At 37.5% G+C, this 23,067-nt stretch overlaps 1 protein-coding gene across 10 annotated transcripts in view; it reads right to left on the reverse strand.

Moving 5' to 3' along the window:
- Positions 1 to 23,067, reverse strand: part of CDK5RAP2 (CDK5 regulatory subunit associated protein 2) — an 85,244-nt gene that overhangs the window by 9,943 nt on the left and 52,234 nt on the right. For 7 of the 10 annotated variants that reach the window (XM_074890792.1, XM_074890791.1, XM_074890789.1 and 4 more), the window contains 13 exons: positions 21,779 to 22,046; positions 20,222 to 20,338; positions 17,467 to 18,067; positions 15,236 to 15,468; positions 12,486 to 12,534; positions 11,526 to 11,710; positions 10,264 to 10,389; positions 5,810 to 5,926; positions 3,753 to 3,942; positions 3,418 to 3,539; positions 2,433 to 2,459; positions 1,766 to 2,014; positions 21 to 104 (listed from right to left, as the gene is read on the reverse strand). In XM_074890792.1, the coding sequence (XP_074746893.1) occupies positions 21 to 104; positions 1,766 to 2,014; positions 2,433 to 2,459; positions 3,418 to 3,539; positions 3,753 to 3,942; positions 5,810 to 5,926; positions 10,264 to 10,389; positions 11,526 to 11,710; positions 12,486 to 12,534; positions 15,236 to 15,468; positions 17,467 to 18,067; positions 20,222 to 20,338; positions 21,779 to 22,046 (2,368 nt within the window). The remainder of the gene's footprint in view (positions 1 to 20; positions 105 to 1,765; positions 2,015 to 2,432; positions 2,460 to 3,417; positions 3,540 to 3,752; positions 3,943 to 5,809; positions 5,927 to 10,263; positions 10,390 to 11,525; positions 11,711 to 12,485; positions 12,535 to 15,235; positions 15,469 to 17,466; positions 18,068 to 20,221; positions 20,339 to 21,778; positions 22,047 to 23,067) is intronic. The other 3 variants (XM_074890799.1, XM_074890794.1, XM_074890793.1) reach the window with 2 other exon arrangements.

Consider the following 23,067-nt stretch of genomic DNA (forward strand, 5'->3'; position numbering starts at 1 on the left):
CAAGATACTTCTGGATGTACCTGTTTGCGCTAGAGAAATACAACGTCCATGCTTCTGCAGCTCACAAATGTTTCTGCTGGCAGCAGGGCATTTGCAAAGATTTTCTATATATAAAAATGAGACAAGGAAGAGCCTATCAGTAGAAGTTAACGTGCATTAAAAAAAAACTTTCTAGCTTTATTTCTGTTCCTTTTTTTGGCTGATGCTGCACTTGGACTCAGGAAGGAGGGAAACACAGCTAATTTTCTAGTACCACACCATGTATCTTCCAGTATTTACCTACATTTATCTTTTTAGCACCTATCCAAAGTACTAGATATCTCCCAAAATCAAGTCATAGTAGAAAATCTAAAATACATCCTGATTAAGATATATTTTAATCAACAAACGTAAGCTTCCCATTAACTCCACAGAAAGTATGACACTCTCCAGGGCTATACCATACTAAAGATCATACACCCCCCCCCCCTTTAGACCTTCCAAATTCTGTAAGTACCTATGAGTAAAGACTAACCACAGTACATCTAAAAAACTAACAAATTCAGCTGTTGACATTCCAAGGAGTCTTTCTGGTTCGTATTAAACCAAGCTATTACAACATTTTCTTAAAGAAATACAAGCTTCTCCAGCTCCTATCTACTCTACCTGATGCAAATCAAAAGCAACATCTAGGATTCTAGATAGAAACTAATCAGGAACAAATGTAATTTGGGGATACTGGTGGTACAGATTCCCCACAATAGCTGTTCCACACCTACTTGATCATGACTGGCCATAAGGAATCATCCCATATGGAGCACATGACAGTAGTGTTCAAGTATAAAGTGCACAGACAATGGTAGCGACTGTTTTTTGCGAAGCTATTTGCTACATTCAACATCTTTATTACTTGTACAAAGTACCACAGAGTTAGTTATGCTCATTATGTACTTCACCTGAAGTGTGATTCTGATTGGACACGATGGACCCACAAAGGAAGGTGGTAAAACACCCTGTTGTGCCTCGCGAGCTCTCACACTAACCCTCTGGCTGGTGCTGCTTGCTCTGTGTGCTGCGTAAGATTTAGCTACTAGGCACGTTCAGGTGAAGTGTATGGACCCAAAAAGCATTATTATTATTATTGATTCCCATAACACAATGTACAGGCGGCAGGAGAGGTGGCTTTATGCTGGAAGTATGGAAAGCTGTTATTATGCAGAGTACTTTAGCAGCAAGGAAGAACATTCTTGTGCCCTCTGTATCCCATGTACATCTGTATTGGGACAATAATCTAACCCTGAGCATAAACACTACATTTTCCCTGATTTGCTAAAACAGTATTACTTAACAGTGATTGAAATAAAGGTAAAATATTCCTCAAGGTCAAAAAGGGGACAACTGATTTATACAAAGACCATTTAGTGCACTTATTGATCATTCCTGAGTAATACATACTCACCCTTAGAAAATGCTACAGAGCTCTGCATTAAAAAAAGAAATCCCAGGTAAGCAATATTTATGGCAATTTAATGTAGGCATCCTTCCATACCAGAGACTGTCTGCAAATGCTTTTCTTGAATGAAAAGGAAGTGACAGTTGGAGGCTTTAAGACGGTGCAGTGTGCATTTCACCTCCCCATGCACTAATAGCTCTAACGGGAAAGGGATCTGAAAGGCTGATGGGCAGCTCCCAAACCTACAGCTGATGTTGTGTAAGGTCTTAACAGCATCTTTAAAGAACAAGGCACAGGTTCTACGGTATAACAAAAGCATGTATGACACAGTACCATTCATTCCTGCAGACTGCTGAGATTCTTGTTTGAAAAGATAGTTGATATTTACAGCTGACACTGATCCCACTTCCTCTCTCTTTTCTTTTAAAAGCTGTTTCTCTAATTTTTCATGCAAAGACTTGTTTGTCTCTATGCTTCTTTCAAGCTGCACTCGCAAACTCTGTATTTCAGTCAAGAGTTCATGTAAGTCAAGTGGATTATTCTGATCTTTTCGGAATTCTTCTGATGCATCACATCTGGGATCTGAGACAATTTCAAAAGAAACACTTAACATCTTTAACAATTAAAATAATATTAGCCATTATCAGAATGCTGAGCAAGTAAATTATAGTCAGTGTTATCCTCAATATTAAGAATTAACTACAAACAGCATTAAGATAATGGTTTGACAAAAAAAGCATGTCTTAATTGCTTCTACCCTCAAAAGATTTAAAGAGCCGAAAATTATTTTTCACTTTGTCCATAAAAGCTAATAAGTCTCATGCCAAAAGCAAAAAAATATAATAAAAAGAAAATTAAAAGTATTTACAGAATTTGAAGTGCATTAATGCACAGTCTGGGGAAAGAAAAAGAAATGGGTAATCTTGGAGTGCGGAGGAGGGATGGAGTAGAATTGGGAGTTTAATTTTATACACAGAAGAAAAAAGAAAATAGTGATCACCTGGCAACCAGAGGAACAAATCTGAACCTGAAAAAAAGCAAGGGGTGTGTTCGTCTTTTCATAGAAGGAGGTCAGTACACAAACAATTCCATGTATTCTTTCATGCTGAAATCAAACTGTTCTCCAGACAGTGGGAAGGGGCTCAACTACATGAGGAGGGTGCTGCTACTCTCTAATTACATTACCCGTTCTGCAAGGAGACTTACTGCCATCCCGGAGTCAACTTTGGCTTAAAGCCTTATGCCAACAGGGCTCTTCTGCTGCAGCTAGGCATGAAATAGTGACTGCAGGGCATATTACTTAAAGTAGCAGGAAGAAAAAAACCAAACTTTTACATGAACTTCCCACGGAAGATTTGCTGGATCCTGTAACAGGTATGCAGCAATGACCAGCATTCCACTTTTTTACGTGACCCTACCAACAGCCGTGTGGTGGTACAGCTTCCGTAAAAGGGGTAGGAAGAACTCAACTCAGTCTCATTCCTACCCCTCACCTTTAGTGACAGAAAAGCAGACAGGAAATTATTAAATGTCTCATTCAGAAAGCAGTGCCAGCACTTCTCCCCAGCCCTAGGGAGAAGACACTACCCTCATATTCAGACAAGAGAAAGCACAAGCTACCTGAGTAAGCACTACCTGCAAGGATGCAGCAGCATGTATTTAGATGACAAGTAAATATCTAAGATCCCCATGAAGCTTATCCAGCCTGAGCCACTGAATCTTTAATATTTGTTTTCAGCTTAGCTAAAAAGATAAAGGAAACTTGGGTGTGCCCAGTCAGAACATATCACACATCTCAACCTCGCAGTTACACTCCTAAGTAAAAAGCAGCATTTTATCATCAAGTTGTCAGTTCTACTTTGCATAGCAGACACAAGCAGAAACAAAGAAACACTGACCTAGCCCTACTATCCTTTGACAAGATCATATTCAGAGAGGGAAGGGTTGCAAGGGCTAAGGGTATAGAAACAGTTGTGTATTCATACCTGTCCTCTTCCTCCTTGCTTCTTCCAACTTTTCATAAACCTTCATCTCAGTTCGGAGTGACTGCAGTAACTTCTCATTCTCAGAGAGCTGACGCTGCTTTACATTAATTTCTGTTTGCAACCTGTTAAGTCCCAATAAATGGCTGTTAAAAGTTAAATTCTTATATTTTGTTTCAAAATCTAAAATCCATTCCCCTTTCCTCCATAATTCTTCCCTTGCCTTTTGAATAGATCTATGCACCTTATTAATGTTAATGGCTATGGCTAAACACATGCTTGTCACATTGACAATTTTCTTCTCTAAATGAATGTCTAAATGTGGACAGAATCAATACCTGTTTAATTCATTACGACTGCTGTAAATTTGACATGTCAGATATCTGGTTTCATCTTCCTTTTGGCCAATTTGTTTTTGCAACCTTTCATTTTCTCTCTTGATGCATTCATAATCCTCATGAAGATGCTCGATGATTGCATTCTTTTTAGAAAGAGATTCTCTTAACTTTTCATTTTCCTTTTGTTTATCTGAAACAAGAAGAAACACAAGGCATTTGCAATGTCCACAACCCACTAAAGCTATGCTTTTTAACAAAACCAGATTTTTCAGAGACTGTCAGAAAACAACAGCTGCTCTTGTGAGTCTTAGGATTTCAGTATTGCAATTTGCTAATGACTTTTGCTAGATCCATTTTCTGTAACATGCAACATTTAACCCCCAGGACTCACAAAGGCTCAATAAAAACCTGTGTACAGCCTTATATGCCAAATGTCCCCAACACCTCTTGGAATTTGGTCAGAAGGATAGTATTCAACAACTAGAGGCAGCAGGATCTCAAGGCAGGCCCATGAATTTTGCTAATCCTCACAAAATAATGGATTTGACTTCCCTTTAGAAAGAAAAGAACTCAGGGGGATTGTTCTAGGGCATGTTGCAGCCATGTTCCTCTTTGTGTCACAGAAATCCCTCTGTCCTCTCCTTCCCAGCCCTATTCATCTGCCGAATGTATCATATCAGTCCTCCTTTCCTTGGTACAAGCTGTTTCCCCAGACTGGTTTTGTGACAAGGAATTGCTGATAGGGGCAACTGAGCATTTTGAGACAGCTGCAATCAGAGAGGCTTATGGGGACCCCAAGTTTTTTGTGACCCTACATTTAGCACTGGAAAAGGAGGCGGCAACCTTGGCAAAGAAACAGCAGGGAGGAAACATTCCATCTCCCAACAGTTAGAAAATCATTCCCTCATCTTCAGTAGTCTTGCTGAAAGCGTATGAAAATGGTAATCCCCACGTGCTGTTAGAAATGCACGTCACCAGCCTCTCACTACTGAAGGGCAAAGCTAAGACTACAGACAGAAAGCACCTGAGACCAAAACATGCAGGAGGTATCCCAAGAGGCTTTACTTTCTCTAGTGCACCCAGGAATAAAAGGAAAAGAAGGTCACAAACTCCAGAGATACCGACGTTATTTTAAAACACAACGGCAACAATGCTCTATTCATTATGGCTCTTATAAAAAAGAAACCCTGATATTATCAGATCATATTGTTAACCATGGAAACAAATAAAAGTGTGAATATATTAATTTGAAAAGTAGAACTTGAACAAACTGATAAGCACCAAGATGCACCAAAACAGATGAGAGAATACATGACTCTGGAAGAAGCACCAGTGCTTTTACACAGTCTGAAAATACAGAGACTTAGAACCTAATTGTGGCTTAAACTGCTTTTAAGAACCTAGTTGGCAACTTGTTGGTTTTCTTGGGGGAAAAAAAAGAAGAAAGACTTTAAAATTCTCTCTTCACAGGTGTGAAAATGAGGAAAGTTTAAAATTAATCTCAGAGATTACAATTACTTCCAAATGGATTCCCTCAGTTCTGTCCTCTTCTAAAGTGTTTCCAAAAAGAAGATGATTTGGTCTGTCCATTCAAACCTCTGTAGCAGACTTCAGAACCTAAGTGTAATTAGTTTGCTTCTCTTTGCAACTCTTCTGTACCGAATGGTTTCATTTTCAGCAATAATGCTACTCTATGGCTTTTTTTTTTTAAGAGGTCCTCAGAATGGACACATGGGAAAAAAGGAGCAAGAAAATGGTGATAAAAGACAGAGGGGGAAGAGGAAAAAGAATGTATAAAAAGAAGGGAATGCAAAAAGAAGAATGGAGAAACGGAAGTGAGTATCAAATGGAAAATGCTAGAAATAAACAGAAAGAAGGAGCATTACTGCTACTCCTTTATCATTGTCAACCCCAGTTTGAATGCTTACGGTTGAGCATGGAATGTCAGGGATAGGAAGAATGGTTGTCAGTTTAATGAATGGACTGTTAACATTTTATTGTTTTCTGATCTGGAATGAGTTGCAGTCTACTCCTGTAAAGCAGTTTTACATTTTTACCTCTGGATCCTTTTGCTAGCATTGCATTCAGAACTTGATTTTGCTTCCTCAGGAAATGTATTTCAGAAGTCAGGGAATTATGCTGCTCTGAGCCATGGATAAAAATGTTTGCAGAACCTATAAATATATACATAAAAGATGATTTATGAGTCATCTCTAGGTCATTAAAGATTAAACTTTCCAGACAAGAACAATTTAAAAAATTGTAGAAAAACATGTTATGAAAGATATTTCTCCCGTATATATTTTGAAGGTTATCCCTACAGACTAAAAGGCAGTTCAGGTTAATGCCAAGTAATCCAAAGCCCTGCATCACAAGTACCTCTCATTGCTGGGCAACCATTACCAAAATTGCCAAATTATCCCTGGCAGTCTTTACCTATCAACTAATATTCCAACAGGACAAAAATGCAGGAGTATTTTGTGACATTGCTATTCTTTAAAAATAATGCAAACTGTAGGAAGGTTTACCACATATTTCAGTCTTGCTGAATACTCTTGTATTTAATGACACCATTGCAGGGGATCATTAGATACTACCAATTAATCCATGGTGGTTAATGCAGGAAGTAACATAAATAGTCTGGTAATAGATTTGTTACCATGCCATGACCACAGGGATAAAGATTCATCCCTCTTAAATTCTTGTATCTAAAATTTAGATACCTGAGCCAGTGTTATCAGCCATCAATAGCCATGGGGAGAAATGGGCACCTCCAGAGAGTGACTCACCCAACGCATCCTCTACCCCCCTCTCTGTGGATGAGATTCCCTGTCCTCCGCAGAGATGTACTTCACCCAGAGCTTCTCATGGAGGCACTGGAGAAACTGGCACAGACTTAGATGTCTAACTTTTAGAAACTTACAGGTGATGAATCCTACTCTGAGGGTCTTACTGCGCTAGTCCTATGAATATAAGTGTTAAATGGTGTATCCAGTCAGTCAAATTCCAGCCTAGGTAATCCTCATAATGTACTGTATTTATGCTACTCATCCCACAGCAATGTGCAATGTTACAGTACAGCCTGAAAAGTGCCACATTCCGCTCTCAAGGTGGCTGCCTCTGAAATGCAAGTCAAGTGATTGTTATTGCCCTTTATAACCTGCTTATAGTCAGTAAAACACTTCAGGACCCACCAGAATTAACATTACTATTAGAAGTATTTCTCAGCTGATTGGTTATCCCAGTATGTCTCAAGCATTAAAGCTTGAGATAACTACATGAGTGTCAACTATTTGGTTAATAGAGAAATAACCAGCTGGCAAAAAAATTAGCTGAATGTATGAGGAGTATGCCTTTCAGCTCTGGCAGTTCAATTCAATTTGACGTGCTGCACTTCCTCTGAGTAATCTCATTTTATTGTAATCCCAATTGAAGCTTTTACCCACTACCTAACTGGGATGTAGTGTGCCATGATATGCACCTCTTGTCGTTACTGAAAGACTCAAAGGCTCTAGAAGCCTGGCACTAATGGCATTTTACTATCTATATGTTAAAGAGTTGAGGTAGCTATGTGAACTCAAAAGGCTTTTTCCTTTCAGATTTTAACAAAGCAATTCAACTTGAAGTGGCAAGGCTTGATGGTCTCATCTTGATTCTAATTTAATTTATTGCCCATCACCCAGCTTTATCCTATTTGAAAAGTTATGCTATCACAGTTCTACTGAAAGGCTTTAGAACGTAACTATTAGTTATCTTACATAATAAGGGATAATGTAGAGCCAGTGGTAATAAGGCCACAATCCTGCAATTTGACCCACTACTGAGACTACTACTTCTGTGCAGAGCCCTGCTGACATCAATTACGCTCTCCATAGATGCAAAGGTCCATCTAACCAGAGTAAAGTGAAGCATCAGGGCCTACAATTGCAATACACTTGAGTTTTCATTATGTTTTCTGCTGAAAAAGCGAGTGCTAAGGAAGCGTACCTTCAAGGTTTCAAAGGAAACACTGACTGAAAGATAGGCACTATTGAAAATCACAGCAGAGGAAGGAAATATTCATTCCCAGGTAAAGCAAAATAAAGGTATACTAAAGCTGAAGATAAGTCTGAGTAAATACATTGGTTACTTATGGGTTAAAAATGCAAACAAAACCCCCTTCATGTTAACTGCCGTTAATAACATTTGAAACCCATGAAACTCAAAATTAAACCTTTGATTTTATTTTGAAGCCTAACATTTGAAATGATGGAAGCAATTATTTTAGTTCTACTTGCACTGCAAACCTCAGCTCTAGAGTAACGATGTAGTCATTACCAGCACTTGAGTCATTTATAGAATACTAGAAGCCCAAAGGCATTTAAACACTTAGAGAATCTAAATACCAAAAATAGCATGGCAAAAATAGTGGGCATATGTGTATACATATTTCCATGTAATATTTACCAGACAAGAATAATTCTATGCATTAACTTTGGTTGAACAAACAACTCAATATCACATGAATTTAACAGGCTCATCAACAATTAAATATGCTACAACCTGGTTTTGTTTTTTAAAGGAAAACAAACTAAGGATATTAAGGAAAAAAATTGTTTTGAAGTATTGTCTCCCAAAGCTAAAATCCACTTCAACTTCACTTAGGAACTTCTTTTTACACTCAAAGTCAAAAAAAGACCATCTATTAGGAAAAAAAAGTAGCATCATTACAAGAAGAGAGAATATGCATATTTGATAACGTGAAAGAGATCTTCAAAACAGAGAAACAGGAAGCACGAAAGAACATAATAACAAAAAGGAGCTGCTCTAACAGGTAGTTGCTTTTTTCCTTTCTTTTCCAAATTTCTCCTCCATGCATTGGTAGACGTACTAAGGCAACAAGAAGACAGATGGAAGGCATAAGACAGTTTATAAAGAAAATATACTTTCACTGCATTAATGTATGCCCTTGCCAGAATCTTTATGAAGCTGTAAAAGAGTTGGAAGTGTTTCAGTGTGGTTATTTCATGAGAACAGTATGCCTTTCCAGCAGCGTAAATACTTCATGAATGAAATGGATGCTTTTTATACACCTTTCCATCACTGTAAATTATTCCTGAAAGCAAACTGCCATTTGCAGGTAGTCTCCATTTAAACAACAACAGAAATGGATCATGGGGATGACGTAAAACATAATGAATCTAATGTCAATATTAGTGAAACTGAGTAAAAGGAAAGCATGTATGTATTTATTGCCTGTTTCCAGTCTGAGTAATATTGCATATTAATCAACTGTCCTATGGGGGGAAATGTGGGAAGGAGAGCAAGAACAAAGTAAAGTGTAGGAAAGTATGCCTGGTATGGTGTGCTTGAAAGGTGCCACAAAAGTATCCTTAATGAAAGCCTTGTGACTTTCATTGCCTACCTCCTTGTGAAAAGTTTTGAACGCACCACAGAGCTTGGCTTTCAAAGATCTTAAACACTATTAGAGAGCAGTGACTCTGAATTTGCATACCTATTTTTAGTATTTTTCATGCACTGCTTTATATTAGAGTTTGGAATGAAAACCAACTCTATGTTAAAATTTCCATCAGTTTCTGTCAGGTATTTCTCATTAAAAACTCACGATGTCATTTTGTGTAGAACACATTTATCACACCAATCCATTCAAGTGACAAGCGGAACACCGTGGCCTAGGCTCTGTCTTACAGATATTTCGTCCCTGTGTATAAACACAAGCTGGCTTTAAAGCAGTCAGAAAATTTCAGAGAAGACACCTCAACAGTCCTGTTAGCAGTGGTGCTGTACTGACCACTCCAGGAGTAGGTATGGGAAAGCTAATTCCATAAAATTCCTACTTTGGATCAATAGCAGCAATGTGATTTAGAGCAAAGCACCACCTCCTATATTCATACTGGGCCCAAGTCCCACTGAAATTACATTGATAACATGGGCTTCCTCTTCTGCAACTGTCCCTGGCTGGACGTGGCAGAGAATTAAGAGGATGACATCCTAAAATCCAAGACCGTTACAACAATAATGATATCCCAAAGGCACAAAAGAAAGAAAAAAAAAGAAAAAGAAAAAAAGAAAGCAGGCTGTTTGCCAATAACAGAACTAGAAGGGTCTTTCAATTCTCTGTATGAAATTTGATGACAGCATCACCAGATGTCATAAAACTACCTGGTAGCCCCGCTCTCTTCGCAATATGTGCAGTTGCAGGTCTGAGGCTGTGTGTGCCCGTATCCCATAAAAGATTTGTGCACTGGATACGCTTCAAGCAATGGACTCAAGGAAAGGAAGAGGCATATTAGATCTGTATTTACGCCACCCTACAAGCAGCGTGGACAAGCTGTGTCTGCTGATGGAGCTCAAGATGCAGCAGTACTCAGAGAAAGACACATCATTTTCCAGCTGTAAATGGGTGGGATTTAGTCAAAAAAAAGCACACAAAACATCTCCAGCAGCATTTGATCCCTCAGGCTTTAAAGCAGGAAAGGTGAATTTAATTTGTCATGAAAGAAATTTTTACCTTGATCTAGTTCCTTGTCTGTTACTTGTCTCTCAAGCTGCTTCCTCAGTCTCTCATTAGTTTTTATGGAGTATTCTAAACGTTGTCTCAGGATTCTAATTTCTTGCAGATGCTCCATTAATAACTCTAAATAAACCAAAAGACCACTACTTATTTAAATGATTGTATTCCTTTACACTATGTTCTCCTGTCAAATCTAATGTATGTTAATACTAAAAAAATTATACAGAGCTGTTCAAAATGGCAGACATTAAATATCTGACTCCACAACAGTCTTTTTTCATATAGTTCCCAAACCGTTCATTTAGTGAAAACGTCTACCCTACATTTTAACTTAAACAATGGTCCAGTTTTAAGACTCTTTAAATTTCTTCTTCCTACAAAACTGTAGTAGATAACAATTTTATCTAGTTAAAACATTCCCCGTACTGGGAAATGAATCCAAAATTCTGCAATGCAGCTTCACATTCAGGCTCAACGCACCAATAGTATACATTTTTCCTTATAACAATAGGAAGCTTACCACAGTAACTCAGATATAAATGTGACTTTGACTTACACAATGCATACCATAATAAATTTGTTCTATCAAGTTTCATTACCGTACCTTTTCCTTCTTGCTTTGCCATTCTACAATTTTTCTTCCATTGGCTGTAAGTTTCAGCTTTACTCAGGAACTTATCTGTTCTGACTGTCACTATCTTATTTGTCAGTTTATCCATGTCATACACTCCTGGTTTACCCTGCAATATTTTTCTCTTGAACAGTACGTGCTATCTCAGCTATTAAATTTTCATCGCTGCCTATAACAAACTACTGCAAGCATCACTTGTGCTCAGTGAAACTATCCAGGTCAAACATGACACCACTTATTAATTATGCAGCACTTACAATTCTCAAGGAAACACAACACTGGCTTTTATAAAATTAGAAAATCTCTCTTTTTCAATGTAATAATCTCTTGACAACTGTCTATTTTCCCCTTATAACTTGTCTATTTAAAGATCGTCTGGAGTACTGTAAAAGATGATAGTCTAAAACAACAAAGACACAAAATAACACAGTTAATTTTGTTTCAAATGGGAGGTAGTTCAAATCGTTGTCATCTCTGTATGCCTTATTACTGAAATTGCAATGATTATGCAAGATACTGGAAAGCTGAAGCAGACAAACATTCTTCATTATTTCTTAATTAGTTCCCTTGTGTCTTTTTTATCACATTTTCCCAATATCTAGCGAATCTTCAGTGGGAAAAAAATTACCTGGGGGAAACTTGTTTGGCAGAAGCGCCAGTGTGCCATGCTGTCCTTCTAGGTCATGCCTGTGCTCAGGTGATGCAAGAGACGACTTTTCTGACAAATCAAAGTCAGACAAGCTATGAAGAGCAGATGGTACAGGTGATTCATCCTTCAGTTGCTGGTACATCGTGGTGTTCTTTTCATTATCCCTTTTGTGCCAAACAAAACATTTTAAAACATAAAAATTATTTTATTACTTTGGAAGCACGAACAGAGAGCATGGTGTCAAATTTACAGGACACAGGTAAAGCAAGTGAATTTATGCGACAGACCATGACAAACCACTACGCATCAGCGGTATATATCAAGACTGAAATTCAGACCTCACTGAAGTCAGCAGGAACGAGCAACGGACCTCCAGCCTAGTGGTCACGTTCCAGCACTAGGCAGTCACCTTCGCGTTAAGGGGACCTCAGGCTGCCTTGAACAGGCAGCTGAGGATTTCTGTAGCACAGAAGAATCCCAGGCTGGCATAAAACCAACATATGCAGCATAACAACACCTGCTCTCTTCACCTTCAGCATAAGGGTGTTTTGAGAATGAACTTCAACGCACTGTACTTCAGTGATCCTGAGCCAGCCCCCAAGGTCGCAGAAACAGAAAGGTAGTGGATTATCCCTCCTACCAGCTGCAATTAGGATAACATCTAAACATACACAACCGTGCATTATGGCACACGTTTTGTTTGTTCATGAAAGGAACAATCCTGGCAGCATGATGCTTCCTCTCAGTATCTCGGCTGTTTGATGAGAAGTGGGGAAAAAAGCCTTAGTGTGTCTTCTATGGATATTTTATTAACAAAATGGATATTGATGAAACAAGCAGCATAAGCAAAGCCCTCAAAAAGTAAAACAGTGGAAAACACAGAGCATCCTTATCAACTTGTCAAGCGTATGTTTGATAAACATCCAATCGCACTCTTACCTTTGAGCTAATTCATAAAGAATAGTAACTTCTGTACCTATTGATTCTCCTGCAAAGCAGAAATATCTGATTAAAAACAGATACTGAGAATTATAATTTTTTCCCCCTTCCTCTTAAACTATTTAAATATAGAATGGTAAATTAATGAGAAATTAGAGAAGTCAACAGATACTCAACACACTGTGTGTTAGTGTCAAATGCTGTACATGAGCCAAACTATTTATAGCCCAGCAACAAAGCAATAGATTTCTCTGGAGTTCAGAAAAATTACTAGGTACCACAGGTGCCAGATTTTACAGCCTTGATGTTTTAGTTAGCATACAGATGTAAAATACTGTGCTATATGGCAAAAGAATTAGGGGTACATGCCATTACTTCTTCAATAAAAATTACATAAAACCAATTCCATCACACTTGGATTTTGTCCACCCAGTGTCAGGCTAACCAGTTATCCTTAATAAAGGGACATACACAGGATTTTGTCTGCAGCATTCTCAGTGGTAGAGTATGTGAGCGCAAGTACAATTCAGTGCAAGAGACCTGGACTCAGACACTAATTTGAATAAAGAAATATGAGTTTCATGGTGTCACCTTGGCTCCCCCTGTTTTAAAATTTTTGTGCAATTAAGCAAAAGTGGCAGGCAAGAGTTGCACAGCTGAAATTTCAGGGGAATGAACTGAAGGTCAGGATGGAAATGCAGAGACAGACGGTTGTTTATGCTTCTTCTTTACAGTCAATTCTTAGTACGCTGGATGTTCTTTATAACCCTACAAACATCATTTTATTTTAATGTGTGATTCAATGCAACACCATTGTGTTAGATATATTGAATTGTCTCGGTTGTCAGTGACTTTTCATAGTATATAGGATACCATCTGTTGGTTTAAAGGCATTTAATGTTTATTCACTACACAGTCTTCTCATTTGTAATGCAAGGAATCTCTGTAGCCACTGAAATCATTGAATACACTCAATCTTTTATTACACTGTATGACATACTAGCCGTAATACCTTTTTCTCATATACAACTCCTTTATATGAGCAATCGAAACTGCAACATGCTGCCACTATCTTTAATGAAAGGCAGAATACAGTTCATCGTATGGCTGGGCCCTGAGTGTTTCTGAACAAAGTGATCTTCTAGTGCCAATTTCAGGAAGACGTCAGGGTCTTGCCCTGTTGGGGTCCCTATTTTGGGCCATCTCAAGTGTTTTGCTGAAGATGTCAGTTTTGCAGCTGACACCTGTGGAAGTATTGCTAGTTGTTTGGGTCAGAAAGAGCAACAATTGCGATGACAGGAAAGTCTTTCTGGCTGAATTTCACTCATGTTAGCATTCCTTTTCTATCACTTTGCTGCTAACTTTCTTCCAACTATGGACTGAAGGCAATATGCATGATAGACCCTTCAGGTGACAGAAGTTGATTTTGATGCTCATTTTACAAAACATGGTTACATTTTAGCTCTCTATTATGAAAGACAGCATGCTTTTCTGCACTAGCTAGACTATTTGGCAGCAAGATGCAGATCTCTTAAGAAAATAATGAGAAATGTTAGGAATAATACATCTGATATGGTCCTACTTCTTAAGATGTTTAAGGCTTTGCCTTTCCAACTTAATGCTTTGCCAAACACCAGGTGGGGAAACCGGGATAAACAGTCAAAGGACAAGAGCATTTTCAGATGTGTAAGCTCCCATTTTTCAGACAATATGTCAGTTCTCACTGATAATTAAAAGGGCTTTGCTTACTGGTACACATTACAGTGTCCTTTCCTGAGTAACAGTCCATTCAGCACTCAGCTTTCTCTAACACCAGGACAACTGGTTGACTTTTAGGACCCCTGCTCAGGAGGCTCTTGTTCTACTATTATGCCCTACAGAAACCATCAAATACACACTGATTTGCAATACCAGCCTCTCAAATTCATGAGCTACTCAAAATTCTGAAAGGAATTATTCTCTGCAATCTAAACAAATAGATCTTCCCTTTCTTCTCCCCCATTTTAATTTTCTACGTGCACCATTTGGGTGGGTTTCTCCATAAAGCCTACGGCTCTTTTTCTTGATGCATCCAGTGACAGATGATTTTACACCTGCATACAATTTAACTTGTGTTATTTCCACAGGAATATCACTCATGTGCAAATCAGCATGGCATTATCTTCCAACTGTCCAATGCAGGAGTCCTTGCACTGGCCATAGAAAATTTCCTAGATGGACTACTATATGATGATTTCCTCTTTCACTCTAACAGCACAGCCCAGATCTCTGCACTGCATTTACCCTTCTTGAAAATGACTGTGTTTTAGGGGAAAAACTTCAGGAATCTGTAATTTTTTTCTTTTTAGTTAAACACAGATTGTGTTAAAAAACAACTGAGAGCTATGCCCATGAGAACCCTTCAATGGAGATATCTGGTGCTTAGGCTCAACAGAAAATCCTGAAGCCTACTTGTAACTAAACTTTTACTAAACTACAACTGCTATATTTTGAACAGTTAAAATATGTATGTGCTAAGACAAACAACTCAAAATGGAAGGTGTCAATACAGAGGACAGCTACAAAAGCAAAATCCAGTCTTGTTGGAGCACTGAAGTTTTACCTTCTCAGACAGATCTCCCTATAAATCATTTAAAAGCAACCAAGAGGAAGTAAAGCTTCCTTTTCATTAAAAAGAAAAAAACCCAAACCTTCAAATTTCAAGAACGTTAATGTATCTCAGACAATAAGCACAAAATACTGCTACTTACCATAGAGGAATTTCCTTTCTAGCTTCTCAAACAATAGTGCACTTTGATTCAGTTGCTCACGGAAGCCTTCAGCAACATAATAATCTACATCACTGGCTTGAAGCAGTTCCTCAAAAGCTTTAATAAGGCTCGTCAGATGTTGATGGTAGGCAACACAACCACTGCGGATCTCTTTCATTTGTTGGCGTTGAACAGACAGTTCTCGAGCTTGTGAATGAACTAATGAATCATATCTGAGGGAATGAAATTATCTTTAAAGTAATTTTCTGACCATAAATAACATTTAAATATAAATAAAAAGTGAATTAAACTTATATTCCTAAGCTATAATTTTATGTGACTCAATTTTCTTTTAAAATGCTTTTACAGCCTCAGTGAGAAATGTATTGTCTCTAACTGTTGAGTTTTGTATTTATGGGCATAACTTGTGGGTTATTATCCTTCACTTAACTGCTTCATTTATAAGACGGGCAGAAACTAAGGTGATGACTTGTTTGTCTGGTTGGAAATAACCCAGATGGCATGAAAAAGTGCCAAATTAAAGTACTTAAGAGCGAATATATGAAAACAATTTTTAAGAATACACATATTTTTCTTGACTGGTTGTTTTTTTGTTGGGGTTTTTTTTTTCTTTTTTTATTATTCACTAGGGAAGAACAGACAGAGCTGTCCCTTCTTCTGAAACTTTATGTATTTCCTGCCAGGAGCACAATATTGCACTTTCTGAGCTGATGGTTTCACCCAGTCTCAAAATTCTGCATGTCTCTGCATGTTTATTAGCAGTGACATGACCACTGACACTGCAGTGACCAAACTCTTGCACTCCACAAGCCAAGATATAAATTTCAACTCAGATCAACTGAATTTATTCTGCACTTGCAAATACAGACATTCCCTTTATACTGACACTGTCTGTATCACAGATAGACTTCTTTCTACAGAATCATAACACTAGTGGAGAGGAAAAGGGAGAGGATCTGAAAAGATACAGGGAATCAAACAAAATACGGGGCATAAACAAAATCTATGATGGTGTGGGTTGTTACAGAATTTTTATTGTCATTTGTATAGGAACAGATGCATAACTCTGTTTTGGGTCTGTCACTCGTGACTCATGCAGTTGTCCTAGACAGAGGCCATAAAAACTTTGCAGCAATCCATACTGTCTCATGCCTTAATTTACAGTTAGATCTTCCTTTGTAAAATGGATGAGGTATATTTTCAAGGTATGTAAATTTATATGTACTATGTAGCACAATTGTGTTTTATGATAGTAATACTGAGAGATACACAATAGTCCACGTTGGTGGTTGCTCAGTGCTTCCAACTACTTCTACCCAAGCATTCCAAAAGCAGCCAAGAGACTGAATAACTTACTTTCTTACTCCTTCTGCCATTCTATAGGCCCTCAAGACAATAACAATATTAGAGCGGGGAAAAAAACAGCAGGGGGGGGAGTTTAAAACAGGTTTGGTCTTAGGGATCCCATTCTATGTCTGTGATTTGTATATATGCTAGCCAAAATGCTGCCCCCAGTCTTACCATACAAAACCCAAGACTGATACTTGCCAGCCTCCCATAAATGATTTTTCAGCTTATGAGCTTATGCTATAAAATTTCTTTCATTAACTTCTAGATATATCTACTTTCACATCCTTCAAAAGAAGGCATTATGGCACTCAACTGCAAAATAAGTTATAACTAGAGCATAAACTTCTGATTTTACACATGAAGTCTGGTCACACAAACAGAAGGGCTAGCATCAATCTGCCAGCCAACTGCCCACAGAAACATTTCTATCTTAAATGGGATGTACCATTTTCTTACACTTGTCACCTGAAAAAAACTGCAAGTGATGCAAAGCTGTAATACTTTAATTACAGAGGTCAGCTCATCTCACAGAGTAACCTGAGGAGATCTGACTTGGATGTCTTGCAGCAAAGACTTGTGGACCTGAGGTGTGGGGAGAGACACGGGTATCTGACACAGAATCGTTACTGAGGATGATACGAGCTTATCAGGAGCAGTTCTGTTGAGAGAAATGCTGTTTTGCACTTCAAGGCGTCTTTTAACTAAACATTTCAGTTGCTTTATGCTAATGTTAGTGAAATTTAGCCTTTGCTATAACAACATGCTCCTATGCGAATAAAATTATCTTCATATTACCTTCCTATGTTATTTTGTATTGCTGTTTACAAAAAGGAACCTGAATCAGTAACAGCTTTACTCACTTGAATGGTGATGTTTCTCTCAGTTTGTTCTGAAGATGATACACTTCATCAAGATGCATATTTGCCATTTGTTCTTTTTCAAGTTCTGCCTCATTTGCTGATAGTAGTTCCTTAAGGTTTTGTGCTGTCCATGTATCAGGTGCTTTGGAAGAGTCTGAATTCCTGTCTTCAGTGTGGATCTCGTAATCCATCAGCTGATGGACACTAGAAAATGTTTTGATTTCTTGCATAGCTGTATCTTGCACTTGTGTAACACGTCCTTCCATGGGCAAGGCTGTGTCACTCAAAACTATATTGGAAATACCACTTGATAAAAGCTGGTCAGAGGTCTGTAAATGAAACACGAACATTTTGTACTTTTCAAGCTCAGACTTCATATTCTTAATTCTTTGTTTCAATTCTTCTCTATCATCTATGACTTCACAGTCATCAAGTGCATCTGTACTTGTTACACTCAATTTGAGAGAACGCAGGCACTTGGAACCTGAATATGCAGTGGCTGAGTCAATGTCCTCATGTTCCATGGAATAAAACTCTTCATTTATCTCTTTTAATGAATGCTGGATATTCACGTTGCTAATCTTATGATGATTTTGCATTTCTGAAAAACAGGAGGCTTGCGTGTGAATGTTAATATTTCTTTATCTGACATTCTGTTCTTAACAGCACTAGAATGAATTAATTTACTTCTGTAATAACCAAATAAAAATGCAGAATAATTACGAACCACACAGTATTAGTTTTGGACTTTTGGCCTCCTTCTATAATTCACCCATTAATTCAACTTGCACATCAAATATTTCAAGCCCCTTATCACCTTTCAAATAAACAATACTCAAAATACACCCGCTTTCTTTTCCCAAATGATTGAAAATTACTTTTGCTATATGCAGTCCTGAATCAGACACTGATGAAGCCCAGACCTTTCTAGCCACACAGATGATAACCTCAAACATAAGGCACTGAGATTTAAAAGTAGAATCTATGACTTTAAATGGTTCTTTCTAAAACTTCTAATTAAATATTCCTTTTCTCCTCACTTCAAAAATCTATACAAAACCAATTGGAGCATAAAGTCAGTGGAATTTTAAAAAGATTATCAACAAAATAGTAAAATTTGAAAAAGGGGCTTTAATAACTTCTTTTTAAAATGTGTTCTAAACAAAATCCATAAAAATGTTCGGTGTTAAAGGTTTTACTGGCACTCATTTGGCATGCACATCACACCCTGTAGTTAACTTTGCCATTCATAAGTAATGCAATCACCCCAGATTCAGACCAATAAAAACTATATATTCCTACATCTATTCTATGTTTATAGTTCTGTGTATGTTGAGGGCTGTATGTGTAAGTATCTAGGAAAATGGTTATTTTTAGGTTACCAGTAAATTAAATTTTCCCCTTCTATTAGTTCTGCAAAAGATTACTACGAATTAGAACTTCCCTTTTGGGAGTCATTCATTGATCCTGCAGAGGTCTTAATACTTTCAAATTGGTTTCCATGGAGAATTCAAATGCCCAGGTTCAAGCTCTAAATCAGTACAAAATCTCGGGGGGGGCAGCTCTACATGATGGCCCAAGTCAAGCCCAAGTACAAGAAAATAAAAACAAATATAACCTAAAAGCTGGAAAAAAACTGAAGCTACAATACTGGGATATCAACATATTTGAAATTAAGGCTAGATGATGTTCTCTGCAGTACACAGATTGCTGCACACCATTACGTATGTCATTCGAAAGGTGACAGAACCACAGGACAAATATTTCCAAGAAAATGCCCGTGTATGAATTCAAGTAGACACATTGAATAAGGGAATGCAACACTTAAGTTTATTAGCTTCTCCTTCTCTAGGAGTTGGTTGCTGCAGTAACACAGATGTCAGAGAAGGTTGAGGACTGAGATGGAAAAAAGCCAGATACTAGATGAACTCAAACTCTGCAATCCTGATTTCATGCAAATGTTCCAGATAACAAAAAGAGGAAATAAAAACATATATTAGGGAATAAATATTTCCAATTAGAATAGTGGTTATAGTATTTAATGAAACACTGCCCTTTAATTAAAAGAGAACTAACAAGCTCTCTGTCCACACACACAAAGGGCACACACAGAGCACGACCCTCAAACCAACTGACCAGCTTCAATGAAACTACTTACACAAATAAAATTAATGATGTGACAAAGGATTACAAAACTGCCATATCCTCTCTACTCTATACACAACATGTTCACCAGGCTATTCCAGCCTTCCTGAAAAAGACTAATGGGTGATGCAGAAACACGTAATACACAGTATTAAGCCTATTTACATTTTCATTAAATGATTCCATTACGTTTCAACCTAGTTGAATGCCTTCAAATAATTCAGATAAGCAAAATTCTATCATTCAATTGCTTCATTTCAATAGTTCATAACTAGATGCAGAAGCAATAAGTAACAAACATTTAATTCAGAGTAGAGTTCAGAAGTGAGGACATTAGCAATAGAGATCAGAGTTAGGCATACAACTCATTATTTTTACTGGAAACCAGACTCATAAATCCCTGTGGCCCTTCTGAAAGCATAACCCTTAAAAGACCAACTTGGATTCTTAGAGCAATTAATCCATACTATCCAAGAAAACAAGATTTAAAACCCACAAATAATGCCAAAGGAGACAATTGCCTGCAGTAACTTACAATTTCGCACAATTCAGAAGAAACCAGAGTTCTAAATTTTTTTTTTTTAAATACTATACCATATAAATGCTCTACCTTGATAGTTTTGCTGATTTTTGTCCATCATATATTCATTCTTGCCTCCTGTACCCAGATCAACATCTTGCAACTCCACCTGGATTTCACCATTATCCAGTTTGAGCAATGAGTCAACTGGAGAATAGTGGCGGAAGGTATAACATAAGTCAGTAAGTGATTGCAAAAATTTAAGTCGAATAGTTAAAAAAATCCCCCACACCACCAAAAAAATAAACAAAAAAACCCCACCTCACAAATCCAAACCTGATTCTCTAACAATTTGGAACGGGAAAAATCATCTAAGCAAGAACAACTATTGAAAATGTAATAGAAACATCACTGGTCATATGGAACAGTGTTTGCACATATCCTCATAATTAGTTCAGGTATTTTAAAAATAACTACTAAGAATGTGAATTGCAAAGGATTCCTACCAACAAACGAAGATAAACATTTGCAAGTCTCCTTTGCAATGCAACAGTTAATCATTTTTTACTGCATTTTAAAGTGTTTTATGTTAAGCTTAGAGAAAAGACTAAAAAGTTTCTCCAATATGAGTATTGATCATAAACTAATCTTCTGCAACGTCCCATTGCATCAAGTCTCAGAATTACTAAGTGTGCAGTACAACTGCTATCCAGGGTAAAGAAATCAGTGTGGAAAGGAAATCACAGGACTGCGTTCCTAACAGGTTCTGATTCATTTCAGGATTCAATTCAAAAGTACTGCCCTTCTCAGAATTCTCCATGGATTCTGCACCTACCAAAATTAATTGCTGCAGTCCTAGCAGCTTAAGTATTTACAATAAAGTTGTGCCATATCTGTCTCTTACCACAATAATGTTATCATTAACTAAGTCTCTGCAACCTCTGCATTTGACAGTGGCTCACTTACTACTTGATTGAATCTTATTTCTTATATTTATACCTCCTCTCTCCCTCATCTATCCTTTAGATCTCCACTCAGTTTTTAATCTAACTGCTAAGCTCATTTTTATTTTTTTTTTTACCACTCCAAATCTTTATATAATACCCATTGTTCTCTGCCTTACAATTTGTCATACTTTGATGATCCAGACACTTTGTCAACAACTGATTTTATATTAAGCCAGCCACACTGGAAACAGACACAGATGACTTGACTGATCAGTAGAATATTGGAAAAACTTTTTTAGGCAGCATTAACAAATACAGTATTTTTATACTCTCCTGTCTCCATTACAGACAGTTTTCATTAGACTTGGCATCCTATAAAGGAAATTTTTCATTTACCTAAACATCGACATATACATGTGCATGTGTGGGCACCCTGTGAAACTGTCATTTATTATATACTTTATGCCACGTACACACAGCACTTTCTATTCCATATAAAGCTGCTTTACATTCTAGCGGCAAAGATAAAAGAAAAAAAAGGTGTTTTTCACGACCTAGACATATTTGCCTACCCAAGAAAATCATAAGATTAAGCAGCATTGTACAGACGTAAAAATGAGCTGGTTTTACTTTCTACTACAAGAAAAGAAGCCACTATTTCAAGCAGTATTACAAGTCATTATGTCTGCTCTTTATTTACCTCTCACTGATGTGCTTTCCTGCACAGGCTTTTCTTGAAGGTTTTCAGTTACAGACTCAGTCAATAATAACTCTCCGTTTGTTTGTGGCTGAAATTGTTTGGTTTGTATTTCACATGCTTTCAGACCTTCAGAAGGTGCTCTGGTACAACGCCGTAGGTTTGAATCTGACTTCTGCATACAGGAGTTCAGAGACACATTTCCTAATGGTCTGGATGATTTTAAGAGAACGGGCAGACGGGACTTCTTGGGCAGGTATGCAGAATCAGTCTGAAAAAGGCATGGAATAAAATGGGGAGCTGGTGGCTCACATGTAACAGTCAAGTAAAAGAAGTATAAGCACACTCCAGGAAAAATAAAAATTTTCCTGTAAGATCAGTCAGCTGTCACATTAGTTTTGAAAATAAGATTGCAATACCCTTGCATCATGAAAAGCAAACATTCAGAGAGAAAAAAAACCTATCCCACTGGTTCAATTTTCTATAACTGCTGCTTATGCATCCACAGGCACACAGTGAACAGCTTCCAGTTCATGAAGCAAGACAGCAAATTCACCATTGATTAGCAAAGGCTTTTAATCAGTAGGCGTATTAGTTAACTCTGAGTTTGTGCCCTAGGAAAATAGTTTCTCAAACTGACCTCTCTTAACTGCTACTTCCCACTCTCCTCTTTTATATCATGTCTGACAGTCCAGTAACTGTTTCCTTTAAATCCTTTTTTTTAATTGAGGATCCTCCTAATTTTTCACTAATTCCTCAATGTTTTTCCTTTCTTTTTTTTTTTGTCTCCACCCACCAGACCCTACTTCATACCAGCCCTCTTTCATACCTTTGAGAAAATCAACATAGTTTTGCATCAGCCACAGAGGAAATTTATTCTAGCACAGAGAAATTCTTTATGAACAAGAATAGCTTCTTCACCCATACACTCTATAAATTGCTTCCGCAGGATTCCCATTTCCTACTGTAACAGGCATTCCATCATTGGAGTTGTGGGGAGAAGTTAAATTTCTTGCTACATTTTAGCCTCTCACCTTTTGAAGACTGCATAAAATAAATGTTTCCATGTTTAAACCACAGAGCATAAAATAGTGCTCTCTCCAAAAAGATAAGAACATGCTATACGTTGATGAGAGTTATGGAATTGTGTGCAATAATAATAAAAATCAATAATGGCATGTTCAGATAGATTTAGTTTATTTTTTTGCTGTTCATTTGCTCCACCAGTGTCATAAGTCTCGTAATTTCTTTTACCACCCAATGTATTCTGAAATACCTTTCCACATTCATTT

Source organism: Strix uralensis, chromosome 21 (assembly GCF_047716275.1).
Source record: "Strix uralensis isolate ZFMK-TIS-50842 chromosome 21, bStrUra1, whole genome shotgun sequence".
NCBI lineage: Eukaryota > Metazoa > Chordata > Aves > Strigiformes > Strigidae > Strix > Strix uralensis.